At 47.2% G+C, this 21026-nt stretch overlaps 1 protein-coding gene across 1 annotated transcript in view; it reads left to right on the forward strand.

The window, feature by feature from the left end:
- Positions 1–21026, forward strand: part of capn15 (calpain 15) — a gene marked incomplete at both ends in the record, with an annotated part of 92441 nt that overhangs the window by 64445 nt on the left and 6970 nt on the right. The window contains 5 exons of the mRNA XM_083635194.1: positions 2861–3044; positions 5894–6117; positions 7005–7130; positions 8733–8885; positions 20323–20484. Of these exons, the coding sequence (XP_083491320.1) occupies positions 2861–3044; positions 5894–6117; positions 7005–7130; positions 8733–8885; positions 20323–20484 (849 nt within the window). The remainder of the gene's footprint in view (positions 1–2860; positions 3045–5893; positions 6118–7004; positions 7131–8732; positions 8886–20322; positions 20485–21026) is intronic.

Consider the following 21026-nt stretch of genomic DNA (forward strand, 5'->3'; position numbering starts at 1 on the left):
CATCAAAGACACAAACCATCCCCACAACAGCCTGTTCTCCCTGTTACCCTCAGGGAGGAGATACAGGGTCCCAAAAGCACGCACAAATCGCTTGAGGGACAGTTTCTTCCCGCAGGCCACGAGACTCCTTAACATACACAAATAGTGTAGTAGCTGTACTGTACCGCACTGTAGATGCTACCATTATGTATGTCTAATGTTTAATTGTATGTTTAATTAGGTATATGCTATTTGCACCTGTACGTCAAATACGTTGAATTTAAATGTTTAAGTATGTCCAAAGTATGCACATGACATGTGCACCTATGTGCAGTGAATATGCCACTGTCTCTGACTTGTCTTATCACTCTACCGCCTTACTGCTTGTTGTGTCTCTTGTTGTTTTTGCACTCATATGCCCTGTTATATTTGTACTATGTTGTAAACGGAGTTCACAGCACAAGAATTTCACATGTGATACTTGTACTACGGAGTGACAATAAAAATCTTGAATCTTGAATCTTGAGGACCACTTTTATGAGTTTTGAAGCTTTTACGTGCCGTTAAAAGGGCGGCTAGCTAGCAAACGGCTAAATGAGACTACACTGTTGAGTCGATGGGGATAAATACGTCAATAACGTCACCACTTCAAAGGATGAACACGGAAATATCTTTCCCTCGCCTGGTTCATCCCGTTCAGCCCGGGGTAATCAGTGCACACATCAACAACAGTCCAGGTTGAGTGCTGACGTGACGTGGAAGCCTACAGTATGCGACAGTGTGTAGTTCTGGATTAGCTTAGCTCGAGATTTTTACTTCTAGGGCTCGCACGCTACAAAACTCATGAAAGTGGTCCTCATGTGTGAAGATTATCCGACTGAACTCTGGTTCACGTTTGATTAAGCTTGCGTTGCCCAGTGACCTTATTTGAAGCATCGCGGCAAAAACCCATTCAAAAATCCCATAGACAGAAACAGTGAAGAACCAGAAAGTCCGGGACTTCCGTGTTCTGACTACAAAAATACGTCATCCCTGCGGCTCTCTATTCCTACTGCACTAAGGCACATGTGACGGGTGGAGGGAAACATCTGTTGATATATTGATATTAGCTCAATGGGCTGAAGTTAAGCCATGTTGTTTGAACAGGCCCTTAATATGGTGGTCAATACATACCATATAACACAGAATCTTAGCGTTAATTTTTCAGTGTTATTCAATTTTCTATGACAGTGAGTGATGATTCAGCAGGAAATAAAAACCATTTTGAGCTCACTGTCCCAATACTTCGATTATTGGCAGCCAGTTCCACAGCGTTGTTGTCTGATTGGTCAGTGAGTGTCTCATTCTACACTCTACAATGAGCTGTTGTCTGATTGGTCAGTGAGTGTCTCATTCTACACTCTACAATGAGCTGATCTTCACTTAAAAGTAGTGTTGCTGATTATGTTGGCACGTGTCCATGTGTCCCCAGTCGCTCTGGCGAGGAATTAGCATTTTCTGATTAATCTGGATTTTGATTAACTTCATTTTTGATTGATCTAATGAAGGCAGGCGAGTCAGTTTGTCTTTGCTGCGGGCTAAATGAACAGTAATGGAGGAGGTAACCAGAAGGCACAGAAGCTTGACTCATCGAAAGTGATTGATTTTTCAATGAGGGCAAATTATGCGAAAAGAGTTGAAAATAGTTTCATAACTGCCCAAGGCTTCTTCTGCCGCATGATTTAATTCAGGGTTTAATTACATATTTAGTGATTAATGGACTGCCTGTCTGTGTCTTTGTGCTTCTTGTTCTTCGTCTCTCGGATTGTCAGTCTTTGTGTCTAAAGTGGGCATCGGTCCACTCACCGTCTCTCCTGTCCATTCATCCATCTCTCATCCATCCACCTAGCCGTGCCCATCATCTGTCCCATTCATGTCTTCTCGTCTCTGCTTTATTCACCCATCCATCCGTGGACCATGTCGCTATCCACTTCACTGCCTTTTCTCTCTCTCTCTCTCTCTCTCTCTCTCTCTCTCTCTCTCCTGTTCCTTTTCTTTTTTTTGTTCACGTTTTTTTTTCTCCAGGTTACACACACCCCTCCCATCCCCCCCCCTGTTTTCCTCCCCAATTGGCGAATTCATTGTTACCTTGCTAGGGTGTCCCGGGCGTTGCCCCAGATACAAAATGTCTGCGTGCATTGGTTCATCGTTCAAAATGCACCGCCCCACGAGTTGCGTCGCGCAAATAAGGAGGTCCGTGGCGGGTCAATTCATATGTCTGTCACGTATTTTGTTTTGGTTTTAGGGGCGGTCCTTCACCAATTTTCAACAGTTGTGCCCCAGACGTAGATACATGTATGCATCTACGACTAGCTAGCTACTGCGAGACTAAGCCGGAGGTAACACGGGGGCTCGAACCTGTGACCCTCATGTTGGTAGGCACTAGGCAGGGAATCTACTGCTGCACCTGTTCCCTCTCCTCTCTCCTCCTCTCACCTGTTTCCTCTCCTCTCTCCTCCTCTCACCTGTTTCCTCTCCTCTCTCCTCCCCTCACCTGTTTCCTCTCCTCTCTCCTCCTCTCACCTGTTTCCTCTCCTCTCTCCTCCTCTCACCTGTTCCCTCTCCTCTCTCCTCCTCTCACCTGTTTCCTCTCCTCTCTCCTCCTCTCACCTGTTTCCTCTCCTCTCTCCTCCCCTCACCTGTTTCCTCTCCTCTCTCCTCCTCTCACCTGTTTCCTCTCCTCTCTCCTCCCCTCACCTGTTTCCTCTCCTCTCTCCTTCTCTCACCTGTTTCCTCTCCTCTCTCCTCCCCTCACCTGTTTCCTCTCCTCTCTCCTCCCCTCACCTGTTTCCTCTCCTCTCTCCTCCTCTCACCTGTTTCCTCTCCTCTCTCCTTCCCCCAGGTTCCTGAGTGCGCTGGCGGTGCTGGCAGAGCGTCCCGAGCTGGTGGAGCGGGTGATGATCACGCGGACCATCTGCCCAGAGGGGGCCTACCAGGTCCGGCTGTGTAAGGACGGGACCTGGACCACGGTGCTGGTGGACGACATGCTGCCCTGCGACGACTACGGCTACCTGCTCTTCTCCCAGGTCAGGGAGGAGGGCGGGTTGTGGGGAAGGATGGAGGGGAGGGCCAAGGGAGATTAGGAGCAATGAATGCTATCTGATAGCCAATCCAAAGCTAACATTTAGTAACACCGTATTAGTGTCCTCTAGTAAGAGAGTGGCGTCAGCGGAGGACCAAAATGCAAGAATCATTAGCCAATGAACAGCCAGGAATGGGTCTCGCGCTACTTTTGCATGCTAAAATAAAGCAGATAATGTACAATTTGATTCATTTCAAGGGATGAAAAACCCTTTCAAAGTACAACACTGTCTATTTTGATGCAACTCGACAGTGCTGCTTTTTTTACTGAAGAGTTCCACTTTCTACTTCCTGGAAAAAAACTGGTCCATTGGAGTGAATGGAGATGTCAGAACTCTTCTATTATACGGCTCTGCACCGTATACCCTATGCTATCTGATAGCCAATCCAAAGCTAGCATTTAGTAACAGCGTATACCCTGACATCACTTGTTCTTTCTTCTGTGTCTTTGTTCAAAAGCCTCTCAGTAAACACTTGGGTCACAGTCAAGAGAACCAATCAATTAGTCAAAATAATTTATTCATCCCTCAAGGGGCAATTCAAGGTAGCAAGTTCATAAACAACAGGGCAGCACAATATACAATCATTCATACTAGGGCTGTCAAACATTTAATTTTCTTAATCGCGATTAATCTTGCGATTAGCTATAGTTAATCGCGATTAATCGCATCTTTGTATCGCATGTTTAAAATGCCATTATTTTGCATTTCAAAGCATTTTTAATTAGATATTAATAATTCTTACCAGTGTGTCGTGATTGGGAATCAAATTAATGCAAATAAATGTACTTTGTGATCTTGAATTTTAGATTTATTTTCAATTCAATAGAAGTGCAATGTAGACAGGATGTAACAATGTCTACAAAATATATCTTGAATAGAAAATAAATGCACAATTGTAAACAGTGCAGTATACGCTCCAGAACCGATACTTCCGGCGGCGGCGCTGTGGAGCAGTCGAAACCCAAAATGACACAGGCGAAGAAGGCTGTGTCTGAGCTAAAAACTTTGGCACTTCCATGTGAATCCACGAGAGGCCTTTTAGGAGGGCCATTCAAGCCGCAAGTGGAGTCTGCAGTGCCACCAATTACTGGTACTGCATGGTATCCACCAAGATACCATCACGTCGGAATGAGATGGTCCTAGACCTGGTGAGACGAGGGAGGAGCCCGGCCGGGTGGCAACCCACAGAGCCCGGTCCCTCTACGTACCAGAGCCCTTCTCCCCCCCGGTCCCGGCAGAGTAGTTCTGGAGCAGCGGATTGAGTGGCCCTGACCACGTGACCACCTTCGACCCTTCCTAGAGGGCTGCCCGTGGGTAGCTACTGGGACGTAAGTTGGGGCTTGGCCAGCCCCGGCTGGGTCACCTGGGCGAGGGTGTATGATGTTGCGAGACCCGAAACATCCTATGACCCCAGGGTACATCACTGAGGATACGTCCCAGTTGCATCCATGCAATGTTTTCTCTTTATTTTATGAATAATGGCTCGGTATTGGAAACTGTATTGATAACGTGTATATCGAGTGAAGCCATTGGAGCCGACCTCCCAGTGGTTAGAGGACCCGCACATCCGAGACTCTGAAGGAAGAATGAGTGATGAGTCTCGCGCTAGCTAGCTGGCTGCTAGCTGGCCGCTAGCTGCTCTGGTATGCTTAGCTTTTAGGTGATAGCTCAAACTCGTTGTACTTCGGTGATATTTTAATTCCGTTTTACACAAGGTGCAAACTACTGCTCTTGACTTGTCCACTGTGCCATTTGGGTGTTATTTTAAGTAAAACGAGCCATTTAGAAGTGCATTGCTGTCTTTCTCTTCCATGCCTCCACAGGCAGGAGACAGGAAACGGCTACGAACGGCTTGACTACAAGTACGGGTTCGACGTTGGCCCTTAATCGCATCGCGATTAACGCGTTAACGCTGACAGCCCTAATTCATACACATATAGACAAAAAGAAAGAAGCAAGATATAAAATACATGAAAAATATACAAATAAAAATTATATTGGATATTGGATAGTTCCAATTCCAGATAGTTCCAGATAGTTCCAATTCCAGATAGTTCCAATTCTGTCCAGTCCAGAGGAAAGTACGCATGCATTTATCAGTCTATGCTGTGTGAGAAGACCTTTCCTTCATGCATTTATCAGTCTATGCTGTGTGAGAAGACCTTTCCTTCATGCATTTATCAGTCTATGCTGTGTGAGAAGACCTTTCCTTCATTTCCTACATTTACTGCTCACAAGTCTTATGGTTTCTGGAAGCAAAGCAAACTTCCTTCTGTTTTCTGAAGCACATTCCCAAAGACATTAGTACAAAAGACTCAGAACCTGTATAGGGTTGTTGATCATAGCGTATAGGTTGAGGCGATGTCTCGTCATAGACGCTGGGTTAGCTGGGTGGGGGTGGGGTAAATCCTCCCGTTCTATCCATTCAGCAAAGTTAGAATTTAGCTGCTAGCCCAGGCAGGCAGACACGCTCGGGGATTTGACCACTGCAGTAAACGCACATCTGAATAGACGTCTTGTGTTCTGCTCTAGAATCCCCAAACCTGTAGTGTAGAGCCGCAGCACCTTCCTTTGGTGATTCAGCCCATTGAGATCTATGGGCGGTTTTACCCCACTCACGCGCCAGCCGTTTAACATTTTGTGGGCGTTCCCACACATGCCGACTGTCTCTATTCCTTTTTGACTTTGAGCAAACAAATCATCGTGTTACAAATGTGCCTCTGTTGATAAGTCACACCGAGAGCGACATGTGACAGACTGACTGTTCCCGCTTTCTCCCTCCGTCGCCTCAGGCCCAGCGGAAGCAGCTGTGGGTGGCGCTGATCGAGAAGGCGCTGGCCAAGCTCCATGGCTCCTACTTTGCCCTGCAGGCGGGGCGCGCCATCGAGGGCCTGGCCACGCTGACGGGGGCTCCATGCGACTCCCTGATGCTCCAGGTCAGCTCCACCAACCCCCGGGAGGAGCCCATCGACACCGACCTCATCTGGGCCAAGATGCTCAGCTCCAAGGAGGCTGGGTGAGAGCACCATCCCCCGGGAATTATGGGAAAATTGTACCGGATGTTTCCGTCTGTCTGAACTCCCCAAGTGAGGGATACCATGGTGGATCAGCAGGCTAAGTGAGGGATACCATGGTGGATCAGCAGGCTAAGTGAGGGGTACCATGGTGGATCAGCAGGCTAAAGGTCCTTACACATCAAGAGCGATGCGAATATACGGCACAAAATTGCCATGCGAGTTTTGACCTACCTGTCAATCACAGCCACAGATGTGTACACGTCGGAAGCGAATTTCTGAAAAATCGACCGTGGTTCGAAAAAATAAACACCGCAATAACGCTCAGCGAAACTTCGCCGTTGGTATGCACGGTTGCATTGACTGATATAGGTTCGGAAAATATTATTGACGTGCAAATTAATCGCATGAAAAAAACGCTCCCGATGTGTAAGGACCTTTAGGCGCAGACTTTCTGCTGGCAATGCTGTTATGTTGAATACAGATTTACTGCCTTTGTTAAATGCTATCATCTGTCACTCATTCTCCCTCCCTTCTTTATTGTAAATCTCACTGTGTCAAATCAAACAGAAATACATACATACATACATACTGTACATATATACATATCAAATAGATTGGTGTCTTTGTATGATAGGCATTATGTAAAGCAGATCAAAAGACATATGAATAATGTACAGACTTAAATTATCTCCACTCCTGTTCATTTCTACCGGTGCAATGTCAGAATGGAAATGTCAAATTGAATTACAACACAACGTTTGTACGTGTAATTGTATTGAATGAACCCCTCTGGCTTAGAGAACACGTTTGTCAGAAGCTTGACTGACTGTGGCTTTTGTATGCGTGTGTGTGTGTGTGTGTGTGTGTGTGTGTGTGTGTGTGTCAGGTTTCTGATGGGTGCGTCATGCGGTGGGGGCAACATGAAGGTGGACGATGCTGTTTACGAGTCTCTGGGTCTCCGTCCTCGCCACGCCTATTCCATACTGGACGTGCGAGACGTACAGGGCTACAGGTAAGAGACGTACAGGGCTACAGGTAGGGCTGGTGATGAGCTGGAGTGTTCACTCGCTTCACTGACTAAGGCCTTGGCCACACTGATCCGTCAGAAAATGGACAGAACGGATAGACGGATAGATTTATGTCCGTTGCATGTACAAGTAACCTACTTGTACAGCAGGTGGCGGTAAGCACCTTGAAGGTGTCAGCGACCCACCTATAAACCGAGAGAAGAAGAAAGCTGGCGTCAGCTAGCTGTTAGCTCTGTGCGCTACGTTACTTATGTGGCAATAAAATGCCACTGAATGACCAGATTACCGTAGATGGTGAAATCAGACGGTGACACTGACTATCACGTTGTACAACAGCGGGATGGTGTACACAGCATTAATTATAGCCTCCTTCACCGCCTCAGCCGCCATCTTCTTTGAAAAGTTGAAACAAATCTCGGAACGCCTCCTCTCGAGACCTCGACTGTGATTGGCTAAACGGACAGTGACTATCCGACCATCCGATACGTCCATCCAGAAAAAGTTCATCCCTCTTCAACTTTCTGTCCATCAAAACGTATGCAAATTTTCTGGATACGTACGCTTCTGAATGCTCCACGGACAGTCGGACAGCTGTCATTGAAAATGAATGGAAGTGAACAGAGAAATGAACGCACATGGACAGACACCACGGATCAGTGTGGCCAAGGCCTTATTCTCTCAGTACATCTCTCTATCTCTACCCTTCTATCGCTCCTCTTCTCCCTCCCTCCCTCCCTCCCTCCCTCCCTCCTCCCTCCCTCCTCCCTCCTCCCTCCTCCCTCCTCCCTCCCTCCCTCCCTCCTCCCTCCCTCCCTCCTCCCTCCCTCCTCCCTCCCTCCCTCCCTCCCTCCTCCTGCCCTGAGGAGATTTGTAAAGTAAATACATTTGTGGTGGTGATAAATGGACTATAAAATAATTCTGTCTTTGGCCATTCATAAGGTGTTAAAATACACCCACCCCCTTTTAAAAGTGAGTGATGCTCCATTTTGCACAGTCCATGTCAAGGCTGAAAAATATTTCTTTCATATGGCCCCTCTCCCTCCCCCTCTCATTGGTAACTGCAGTGGGTTTAATCTGGCCCCTCCCCCTCATCTACATCTCTCATTGGTAACTGCAGTGGGTTTAATCTGGCCCCTCCCCCTCAGCTACATCTCTCATTGGTAACTGCAGTGGGTTTAATCTGGCCCCTCCCCCTCATCGACATCTCTCATTGGTAACTGCAGTGGGTTTAATCTGGCCCCTCCCCCTCATCTACATCTCTCATTGGTAACTGCAGTGGGTTTAATAGGCAGAAGCAATGAATCATAGATTTCTCCGGCATTGACCTTGGCAATCTATTGCGTGGAAAGAAAGGGTGACGTTGAGATTCTGTACACTGTTCATTAGGCCGATTCCTAACCTATCACTGCCTCAGTTGTAAGGCTATGTAACATATATTAACCTATCACTGCCTCAGTTGTAAGGCTAATGTAACATATATTAACATATCACTGCCTCAGTTGTAAGGCAGTTGTAGGCCTCTCCCCCTCCTCCCTGTCTGTCTATCTATTCTAATGCCTCTCACCCTCCACGCCGCCCCTCCCCAGGCTGTTGCGTCTGCGTAACCCGTGGGGTCGCTTCTCGTGGAACGGCAGCTGGTCGGACGAGTGGGCCGACTGGCCGCAGCACCTGCGCCATGAGCTGACGGCCCACGGCAGCAGCGAGGGCGTCTTCTGGATGGAATACACGGACTTCATCAAGTAAGTGTCTCATTCTGACTCAATCTCTCATTGGCCCGTCACCTCTGGAGATGATGGGTCCAAGCAATTTTCAAAGCAATATTAGATGCCTTCATATGTATCGTTCATTTTTACAAGGACAACAAAAAAATGCACCACAAAGACATTGGTGGCATGATGGCGTCACAATCCACTCATTCCTCGTGTTTTTGATTTTGGTGATAAGTGATCATTGCTTTGGTGTTTTTGCACTGCACTCTCCAGAGATCATGTGATCACGTTGCCAGTACTGTGACGTCTTTTTCCTCGGATCTTCTGTTGATGAAGTTTGAGTGTCTGTAGGTGGCGCTCTTTCTTCCTCTTCTGTCTGTTCAGCCACAGTGGCTCATGCTAACTTCCGAGTTCGTCTCCTGTTCATTCCAAACAAACAGCTGTTGCTGCTTTCACCAACAGGGTATAGATCGAATAACTGTTGTGTTGTATCAGTTGTGACAGGTGACACAAGTTTGGAATGTCCTTTGATTGTGCCGTGATGTACGTGATGTGATAAGACTGATGGATACAGTATCTTTACAGTATCTCTTTGGAATTCACTGACCATCTGGTATTGACCCCACACTGTGTGACTGGGTGCCATGACACCTCACGCTGGTGCTATGGAATAGTGGTGTTTTTGGCCTGTCATCTCCACTCGTCCATACAATTTGCGTGCCCGACCTGGGGCCCATCCTGGTCTGGTCGTCCCACTGGTTACCGCTGTACTCTGCTTTCACGTTGTTGCCACGGTAAGTGTATGCCACTGCCACTAGACTAGTGCATTAATGGGCATGTGTCCACTGAGTGTGTCCACTGAGCTTCTTTTCCACAGCTCCAGCTTCTGCAGTTTTCCAGTTGTTTCCAATGACGACGGAGCGTGTAGAGAGAAAGTTGGGAGCGTTAGAGAAAGTTGTGCACTCGTGTGCCAAGGCAGCGCTGGCGTCCCACCGCTGAGCTAACGTTGTTTTCAATCTGCTTAATTCATTGCATATTGCGGGCTGACCAGCGTGTTAACTTGTTAGCTGGTAGCTATCAAGCTAGCTCCAGCTGCTGAGCTAACGTTGTTTTCAATCTGCTTAAAGGGGGACTTACCCCCCAGATATGTAACAAAACGGTGATTTGAAAAAACCTATGGGAAAAACCAAGAAATGACGTATCCTCTTGTCTATACTATACTCTTTGGCTGTGCTCAGCTCAGGAATTTTTTCCGGAAATTGATGCTATTACAGTTTGCCCACCGCCTCGAAAATAATTTATATGAGAGCTGCAATATCTTTATAAATGTCAACAACTAGCCAACGCTGGTGGCCTGTATGGAAACAGCGTTGCTCAAAATGGTTGAAAGTTATATCAATTTGGCCATTCAGTGCCGAACTAGAAATTGAATTATTTTTCTCCCATGTGTGTGTGTGTGGCTTGTCTAAACTTACGTTAAAAGAGACTAGTTACCGCAGCACAGCACAATAGTCAGGACAAACGCCCCGCTCTCACGCTCATGTAATCACAATGCGAGATTTCTCCACGTCATTCCCTCGTCCAACTTGCCATATACCGCGCGCCATGAAATCCGTTTTTTAATTTTCGTTTCTCCCTTTTCCATGATTCTTGTCAAAAGTTTGCTCCTCTCCAGCGCAAAGCACAGAGCTGCACAGGGGTACTGGAACATTCTCCCCCCTCCCTCCTCCTCAGGCTGGCGGTGCTCACAGGCGAAACAGCCTTGTCCCTTTGTAACCCTCACGGAGCAACAACAAACAAACACAGACAGAAATAGCTGGTGTGCGATTTTTCTGCACAATCAAGGTCCTTACACATCAAGAGCGATGCGAATATACGGCACGAAATTGCGATGCGAGTTTTGACCCACCTGTCAATCACAGCCACAGATGTGTACACGTCGGAAGCAAATTTCTGAAAAATCGACCGTGGTTCGAAAAAATAAACACCGCAATAACACTGGGCGAAACTTCGCCGTTGGTATGCACGGTTGCATTGATTGATATAGGTTCGGAAAATATTATTGACGTGCGAATTAATCGCACGAAAAAAACGTGCTCGGTGTGTAAGGACCTTCAGTGTCTGAGATTGGGTACAGGATTGCGGGAATCCCGCATCTAGCCTCACAGGTTACACAGGTTACGACTGCGCAAGCCGCTGGTCACAGACAGGCGGGCAGAGCGTCAGTGCAGCAGCTCCGTGTCCCCAGCGAAAAGGGGCACAGAAGACCACCAGTTGTCATTGAGAAGATTCCAGCATTCTATGTTGTCTCTCAACCTAATATATATGGAATTCTGGACAAAATCATATCTAGGCTACATAAAAAAAATCAGATTTGCATCTGAGAGACCAAATCTCATCATACGGCTCCTTAGTATGAAAAAGGTTGGGAATGATTTACAGCAACACAATGCCATTTCCTTCCTTTTATGATTATAGTGGCGTTTATTGATAGTATTGTGTTAGATAGGAGTTGGTAGGAAAATAACAGGCGATTGTAATCAATTAACAGGTGATTAACAGGTCAAGTGACATCATGGGAATAGGCTTGGAGTTGTGAGGAGCCGAAAGGGTACAGGGGGAGTAGGGGAGTAACTATCTTGAAATCCCATAGTCTTTGGTTCATCGTGACGTCACGACATATCAAATCTCCCATTCATTTCAGGGCAAAAAAAAAAGCAGTGTTCCACCCATAGAGGGCACTTATGCCAGTTATGCTGCTGAAAAATGATACAAATGGTAGAATGGCAACAGTTTGGTCTCAAATGTGGAAATTTTGACCAGAATTCTTCACACACCACCCCCAAAGTCATATATATTGGTTAAAAGCTGAAAAAAAGTGTTTTGGGGGTAAGTTACACTTTAATTCATTGCATATTGTGGACGGACCAGCGTGTTAACTTGTTAGCTGGTAGCTATCAAGCTAGCTCCAGCTGCTGAGCTAATGTTGTTTTCAATCTGCTTAATTGCATATTGCGGGCGGACCAGCGTTCTTCCAGCATTTACTTTCTGTCTGCTCCTTGCGCCCGGCTAGCAGGGGTCCAACGTGCCAGAAAACCACAAAATAAACAATGATGCTGATAATAATAAAATTACATTAGGGATATATGATTCAGTTTCAGTTGTTCTAGCCTCATAGTCTCGTAGCCTATATGGGCGACTGAAGTTTATTTATCCACCTTTTTTTTAGATAACAGCACGATGTGAGAAAACTGCCTCAGAAATGAGTTTATCCACTTTTTTAACCAGTGACCACTACAGCACTGCTCCACAGAAAATAAAGAGCTGCATGACGTTTATAATTGACGAACGGTAGGTTAATTTAACACAAGCCAAGTAATGTTAAACTTCCTTTTTTTTTAGGCTACATTTTCCCCTCCAGATAACATCTCATTCCGCAATCATCCTACTATGTATCCTTGTATGTATCCCATCCTACTGTATGAGAAACATGATATGTGCACGCTTTACCATACCGGCCATATGCTAGCTTTCCACCTAGCCTTGTTTTTCTTCTTGCTGTTGTTGTTTTTGTTGCTATGGTTACCAGGGGAATTTGGAAGGCACTGGCAGAAGCTTGGACCTGTCATGCCTCACTGTCTGTTTTGTCATATTAGATTAATCCTGTCATTCCGTCACACACACAGCAGCATGCTGTATTGACTTCACTGTCTTTCTGTCTGCTCACCTGCGTGACAGCATGTCTTTCCCTTCATTAAATGAGCATAGCAATGTTCAGTGACCTTGTAGAGGCCTAGGACATTATATCTGCCTGTAATGTAATAAACACCAATAATACAACTCAATATAATAAGGCCTGTATACCGGTATATATAATGTCATACTATTTTGAAACAATAGTATAGCACATTCACCCGCAATGTAGTGTAAAAAATTATACATTATCGACTGGTTAATACATTGCTGATTCACTGAATGATTTAATAGACTCAACAACCAATAATGTGTTAACACTCATAAAACTCTTTCTTTGTCCCTTCCACATCAAGCAACACCAACAGTAATATTCAGTTGGACTAAATGTGTCTATTTCTCGTAAATAACTTGATATTCACTCTTCTATTATGGAGTGTTCATGTAGACAGGCTGCATTTAAGGCTTTTTCTCGTTGCTAAAAAAAACCCAGGTGTTGAGGTAAGCGGTGCAGATTTGCAGGTCTGACTCTTCTGTTCCACCCTCCTCTTCCCTCTCTCTGACACTGCGTGCGCGCACGTTTCGAGCCACATAGCGTGCCAAAGTCTCGCCCCCATGAGGAAGTGAGTTATCCATTCATTTACAGACATTTCTTAAAGTTTAAGAAACCTGGAAATGCAGTTTAAGACTTAAACTGCATGTGCGTGCGTTGCGTGTGTATGCGTGTTTCATGTTTCATGTGCGTGCGTTGCGTGTGTGCGTGCGTGCGTGCGTGTGTATGTGCGTGTGTGTGTGTGCGTGCGTGTGTGTGCGTGCGTTGCGTGTGTGTATGCGTGTTTCATGTTTCATGTGCGTGCGTTGCGTGCGTGCGTGCGTGCGTGTGTATGTGCGTGTGTGTGTGTGCGTGCGTGTGTGTGCGTGCGTTGCGTGTGTGTATGCGTGTTTCACCGAGCCGGGATGCTTTTTGACAGTGGAGACACTGTGCTTCCTTGTAGAGGTGGGGGGGAGGGGCCTAGGCAAAATCTCACCCACACGCATTTCATATTTAATCTCGTGCTCACATCCTGTGTTTTAACACACATAGTCACCTATAGATGCGGCTGCACCGCTTGAAAAAAAAAAAAAAAAGCTTTCTCTTACTGTCAGCAAAACCTGGTCTAATGAATCTTTTGGTGATGTCAAAGAGTCCAGCGGGTGTGTCAGTCTGTCTGTTCATAGTTATTAATGGCCCCTCCTGTCTATCATATGAGAATTGCAATAAGCCCAGGAGGAGGAGCGATCTGTCTGTCCTCCTCAAACCTGAGAGATATAACTGGCCTAGAGGAGTAGAGATGTGATTGGCCTAGAGGAGTAGAGATGTGATTGGCCTAGAGGAGTAGAGATGTGATTGGCCTAGAGGAGGAGCTCATCTGTCTTCTGTCCCCGCATTGTTCTCTCTGACAATCAAATGATCTTGGAGCTTTGCTGTTGGATAGGAGGACCTGACACACCTACAGCCTGTCTCTGCCCTGACACAGCCTGTCTCTGCCCTGACACACCTACAGCCTGTCACTGCCCTGACACACCTACAGCTTGTCTCTGCCCTGACACACCTACAGCCTGTCTCTGCCCTGACACACCTACAGCCTGTCTCTGCCCTGACACACCTACAGCCTGTCTCTGCCCTGACACATGTACAGCCTGTCTCTGCCCTGACACATGTACAGCCTGTCTCTGCCCTGACACACCTACAGCCTGTCTCTGCCCTGACACACCTACAGCCTGTCTCTGCCCTGACACACCTACAGCCTGTCTCTGCCCTGACACAGCCTGTCTCTGCCCTGACACGCCTACAGCCTGTCTCTGCCCTGACACCGCCTGTCTCTGCCCTGACACACCTACAGCCTGTCTCTGCCCTGACACACCTACAGCCTGTCTCTGCCCTGACACACCGACAGCCTGTCTCTGCCCTGACACACCTACAGCCTGTCTCTGCCCTGACACACCTACAGCCTGTCTCTGCCCTGACACACCTACAGCCTGTCTCTGCCCTGACACAGCCTGTCTCTGCCCTGACACACCTACAGCCTGTCTCTGCCCTGACACACCTACAGCCTGTCTCTGCCCTGACACACCTACAGCCTGTCTCTGCCCTGACACACCTACAGCCTTCTCTGCCCTGGCCCCTGACACACCTACAGCCTGTCTCTGCCCTGACACACCTACAGCCTGTCTCTGCCCTGACACACCTACAGCCTGTCTCTGCCCTGACACACGTACAGCCTGTCTCTGCCCTGACACACCTACAGCCTGTCTCTGCCCTGACACACCTACAGCCTGCCTCTGCCCTGACACACCTACAGCCTGTCTCTGCCCTGACACACCTACAGCCTGTCTCTGCCCTGACACACCTACAGCCTGTCTCTGCCCTGACACACCTACAGCCTGTCTCTGCCCTGACACACCTACAGCCTGCCTCTGCCCTGACACACCTACAGCCTGTCTCTGCCCTGACACAGTCTGTCTCTGCCCTGACACACCTACAGCCTGTCTCTGCCCTGACACACCTACAGCCTGTCTCTGCCCTGCTTGTTTGAGTGTGGAAAAAGAAAAGGGCATAACAGTAGGCTCACTGGACACATTGACAAGGCCCTCATGAGGCCACTTCTAAATCAAGAGGATAAACAAGTCTGATGTTGATTATTAATAAGCTGTTAGAAAGTATATTATTCCGCCCTCCTTGTGTTGTTTCAAAGAGAGGGAGTGGGAGTACACATACGCTAAGAAAGTCATTTCTTAACAGCAGGATCACCTGACACGCCATACCTCTCTCTCAATATCAAAAACAATTCTTTAACTACAGCGTAGCACGCCTCCCTCTCTCCCTACTCCCTTGTTGTCATGAAGACAAAAGCAAGATATATACTAGCTGTCAGCCGGCGGGAGGCTACTGTAGGGATCAGAGAGGAAGAGAGCATCTCAGGGGGCCCGTGGCTCGTGAAGAGGAAGGTCTTAGCGAGGTAAATGCTGTTTGTATGCCAGCACCCTCAGAGGCTGTGCTGCTGTTCAAAGAGGAGCTTTTGATGCATTACATTACATTACATTACGTCATTTGGCAGACGCTTTTATCCAAAGCGACTTACAATCACACATTTTTGTCAGCAATAGAGCAATCAACTATGCAACACAGTCTATGACAACTACAACATCTGAAGGAATAGTGGTAAAGATAAAGTGTAACTTACCCCCAAAACAGCTTTTAACCAATATATATGACTTTGGGGGTGGTGTGTGAAGAATTCTGGTCAAAATTTCCACATTTGAGACCAAACTGTTGCCATTGTACCATTTGTATCATTTTCAGCAGCCTAAGTTCCCTCTATGGGTTGAACACTGCTTTTTCTTGTGCCCTCAAATGAATGGGATATTTGGTACATCCTGACGTCACGGTGGGTTTAGCACGCGCCCCACTCATGTGAAAAATTGTTTTTTTCCCCATTGATTATTACTGTAGTTCACGTGGTGCGAGCCCTTTAAGACCAGTGCATCTATGGGTAATAGCTACTGTGGCTAATATTAGCCGCTAGTTAGTTATGTTATAGGCGGTAAAATGCCACTGAATGACCAAATTGATATAACTTTTAACCATTTCGAGTAACACTGTTTCCATACGGATCACCAGCGTTAGTTTGTTGTTTATAACGTGGCTATATTCATAACGTTTATCTCGGATGCGTTATTTCGAATCCCACATAGGTTACGCCTCGAATCCGCGTGTGGGTTTCAGGACGAAACAGTCCCGAGCCACTATCGTCATCTTTAGAGCACAATATTCCTGGAATGCAAGTTTAACTAAATAGTTACATGTCCTCTGCATTCTACATAAAATTAAGATATTACGGGTTGTTTTATTTTGTATGTTACATACTTATTGGCCAATATATGTTAGTTTATGGGGGAGGAATTCTGCCAGGTAAGGAGGGGAGTGTGGGAGGCCATCTTGCCTGCAGGGTTTTCAGATCGAGTGGAGAGCCGTTTTGCAGGAAATCTGGGGGGGTAAGTCCCGCTTTAAGTTTTTTATTTTTATTTCAATTTTTTTAGAGAGAGAAAGAAGTTAGTTCAAGAAGGGCCCAGATGGAGCATGAAAAGGTGTGTCTTTAGTCTTTTCCGAAAGATCGGCAGAAAGATTGATGCATGCAGATGTACCGCGCTCCTGACGGCAGGAAGTCAGCCGGTCAAACTGTGCCTCTGTCAGGACCTGATGCAGGTCTGGACCTCCTGATGCAGGTCTGGACCTCCTGATGCAGGTCTGGACCTCCTGATGCAGGTCTGGTCCTCCTGCTGCAGGTCTGGACCTCCTGATGCAGGTCTGGAAACACGTGGATCATCAATTGGATCATGTATCAAACGTCTAGGAGAAGCATAAACTATTGTGTCATTATGCCCTAGTATACATACTGTAGACCCACACATTTGATTTAGATGCTGACCTATTGTTTTCTATTGAAATATGTGTTGGTGTGAATAATGATGAGATGATGAGTAAGAGGGCTATCACCTAGCTGACAGGCATACTGCCCACACTATCAACACAACACATACAGTACTCAACACTGACAGACATACTACCCACACTATCAACACAACACATACTCAACACTGACAGACATGCTACCCACACTATCAACACAACACATACTCAACACTGACAGACATACTGCCCACACTATCAACACAACACATACTCAACACTGACAGACATGCTACCCACACTATCAACACAACACATACTCAACACTGACAGACATACTGCCCACACTATCAACACAACACATACTCAACACTGACAGACATACTGCCCACACTATCAACACAACACATACTCAACACTGACAGACATACTGCCCACACTATCAACACAACACATACTCAACACTGACAGACATACTGCCCACACTATCAACACAACACATACTCAACACTGACAGACATACTACCCACACTATCAACACAACACATACTCAACACTGACAGACATACTGCCCACACTATCAACACAACACATACTCAACACTGACAGACATACTGCCCACACTATCAACACAACACATACTCAACACTGACAGACATACTACCCACACTATCAACACAACACATACTCAACACTGACAGACATACTACCCACACTATCAACACAACACATACTCAACACTGACAGACATACTACCCACACTATCAACACAACACATACTCAACACTGACAGACATACTACCCACACTATCAACACAACACATACTCAACACTGACAGACATACTACCCACACTATCAACACAACACATACTCAACACTGACAGACATATTGCCCACACTACCAACACAACACATACTCAACACTGACAGACATACTACCCACACTATCAACACAACACATACTCAACACTGACAGACATACTACCCACACTATCAACACAACACATACTCAACACTGACAGACATATTGCCCACACTACCAACACAAACATGAACACAGAGAGACTCACACAGTATGTGTTGTGTTGTTGAATCAACAAGACTAGATGAGTAATAAGATGAGTCTAGTCCAGTTCCTGGACATGACGTGGACATGGACATATTGTTATGTTTAAAAGTAACGTTTGTTCTGTAACACGAGCAGGTAATTGAGCCTCTGAGTGTACAGTACAGCCACGTATGCCTATCAGGTAGCGACACTTCTGTAGACACTTCTGTAGACAGACATTGTGAAAGTGTACACACACACACAGATACACACACACACACACACACACAGATACATACACACACACAGATACATACACACACACGCACACACAGATACACAGGCCTTCGTACTAGGATGCTTACATGACATTTTGAATCCCAACACTTTATGAAAAGCGGAAGCATTTCACACTAAACAACAGACTTGGCAGAGTTCTAGTCTCTCTGCCGTGCAGGAAGCACAGATGTCTAGTCTCTCTGACGTGCAGGAAGCACAGATGTCTAGTCTCTCTGTCCGTGCAGGAAGCAGATGTCTAGTCTCTCTGCCGTGCAGGAAGCAGATGTCTAGTCTCTCTGCCGTGCAGGAAGCAGCAGATGTCTAGTCTCTCTGCCGTGCAGGAAGCACAGATGTCTAGTCTCTCTGCCGTGCAGGAAGCAGCAGATGTCTAGTCTCTCTGCCGTGCAGGAAGCACAGATGTCTAGTCTCTCTGCCGTGCAGGAAGCAGCAGATGTCTAGTCTCTCTGCCGTGCAGGAAGCAGCAGATGTCTAGTCTCTCTGCCGTGCAGGAAGCAGCAGATGTCTAGTCTCTCTGCCGTGCAGGAAGCAGATGTCTAGTCTCTCTGCCGTGCAGGAAGCAGCAGATGTCTAGTCTCTCTGCCGTGCAGGAAGCAGCAGATGTCTAGTCTCTCTGCCGTGCAGGAAGCAGCAGATGTCTAGTCTCTCTGCCGTGCAGGAAGCAGCAGATGTCTAGTCTCTCTGCCGTGCAGGAAGCAGATGTCTAGTCTCTCTGCCGTGCAGGAAGCAGCAGATGTCTAGTCTCTCTGCCGTGCAGGAAGCAGATGTCTAGTCTCTCTGTCGTGCAGGAAGCAGCAGATGTCTAGTCTCTCTGCCGTGCAGGAAGCAGCAGATGTCTAGTCTCTCTGCCGTGCAGGAAGCAGATGTCTAGTCTCTCTGCCGTGCAGGAAGCAGCAGATGTCTAGTCTCTCTGTCGTGCAGGAAGCAGCAGATGTCTAGTCTCTCTGCCGTGCAGGAAGCAGCAGATGTCTAGTCTCTCTGTCGTGCAGGAAGCAGCAGATGTCTAGTCTCTCTGTCGTGCAGGAAGCAGCAGATGTCTAGTCTCTCTGCCGTGCAGGAAGCAGCAGATGTCTAGTCTCTCTGCCGTGCAGGAAGCAGCAGATGTCTAGTCTCTCTGCCGTGCAGGAAGCACAGATGTCTAGTCTCTCTGCCGTGCAGGAAGCAGCAGATGTCTAGTCTCTCTGCCGTGCAGGAAGCAGTAGATGTCTAGTCTCTCTGCCGTGCAGGAAGCACAGATGTCTAGTCTCTCTGCCGTGCAGGAAGCAGCAGATGTCTAGTCTCTCTGCCGTGCAGGAAGCAGCAGATGTCTAGTCTCTCTGCCGTGCAGGAAGCACAGATGTCTAGTCTCTCTGCCGTGCAGGAAGCAGCAGATGTCTAGTCTCTCTGCCGTGCAGGAAGCAGCAGATGTCTAGTCTCTCTGCCGTGCAGGAAGCACAGATGTCTAGTCTCTCTGCCGTGCAGGAAGCACAGATGTCTAGTCTCTCTGCCGTGCAGGAAGCAGCAGATGTCTAGTCTCTCTGCCGTGCAGGAAGCAGCAGATGTCTAGTCTCTCTGCCGTGCAGGAAGCAGCAGATGTCTAGTCTCTCTGCCGTGCAGGAAGCACAGATGTCTAGTCTCTCTGCCGTGCAGGAAGCACAGATGTCTAGTCTCTCTGCCGTGCAGGAAGCAGCAGATGTCTAGTCTCTCTGCCGTGCAGGAAGCAGCAGATGTTTAGTCTCTCTGCCGTGCAGGAAGCAGCAGATGTCTAGTCTCTCTGCCGTGCAGGAAGCAGCAGATGTCTAGTCTCTCTGCCGTGCAGGAAGCAGCAGATGCCTAGTCGCGCGTTGCGTAATTTCCCGAAATCTTACTGCGCGTTTTCAGTCTGAATGCAGCTTCACAGGCCAAATGCAGTTGTTCACCAAGGACATATCTTTTGCTTCTAGCTTATCTCCTGCATCTCTCCTCCCCCGCCCTGTCCCTCCTGTCCTCCCTCCACCAGGTACTTTGACTCGGTGGACATCTGTAAGATCCACTCAGACTGGCAGGAGGTCCGGCTGCAGGGCTGCTTCCCCAGCAAGGCCAGTGGGCCGGTCACCGTCACCGCCCTCACCGTGCTGGAGAGGACGGCGCTGGAGTTTGCTCTCTTCCAGGAGGGAAGCAGGTAAAGGGCAAAAGCGCTCAGTCACCAACATTTTCACCTCATAGTCTCATAGTCAAGTTGGGCTTCATAAGGAAATTGGATTTTCTTTTTATTATTATTATTTCTATTTAGCTTCTCTTTTGTAGCCTGGTTAAAAGCATCCTGATGACGTGATGTCACATCCTGTTTCGCTCTACCTATCAGTCTGGACTCCAAGCCGTCCACAGTCATTTCAGTACTTGTCTTGATAGACAACTCCTTCAGCCAATCACCGTCGCCAAATCCAGTACTTCAGCCAATCAACGTCGGATCCAGTCAAATCTAAATCCACTTGGAAGAACGGCGAAAATGTCATTTCCGCCGAGTGCATAGTGCATACTCTTGTTCTTGTTTAATTGTTGTTGTTGGGTCTATTTCTACAATAACTGCACTTACTCTTAAACTCTATGAACGTTAATGTTACTGTTCGTTGCTTCAGGAGCCGCCATTACTGTTTTGCCAGCTGTGTCCACTAGGAGGCTGGTCCCTGATTAGCCCGTGGACTCTGTAATTTCTGAAAATGG

Source organism: Poromitra crassiceps (assembly GCF_964638095.1).
Source record: "Poromitra crassiceps genome assembly, chromosome: 4".
NCBI lineage: Eukaryota > Metazoa > Chordata > Actinopteri > Beryciformes > Melamphaidae > Poromitra > Poromitra crassiceps.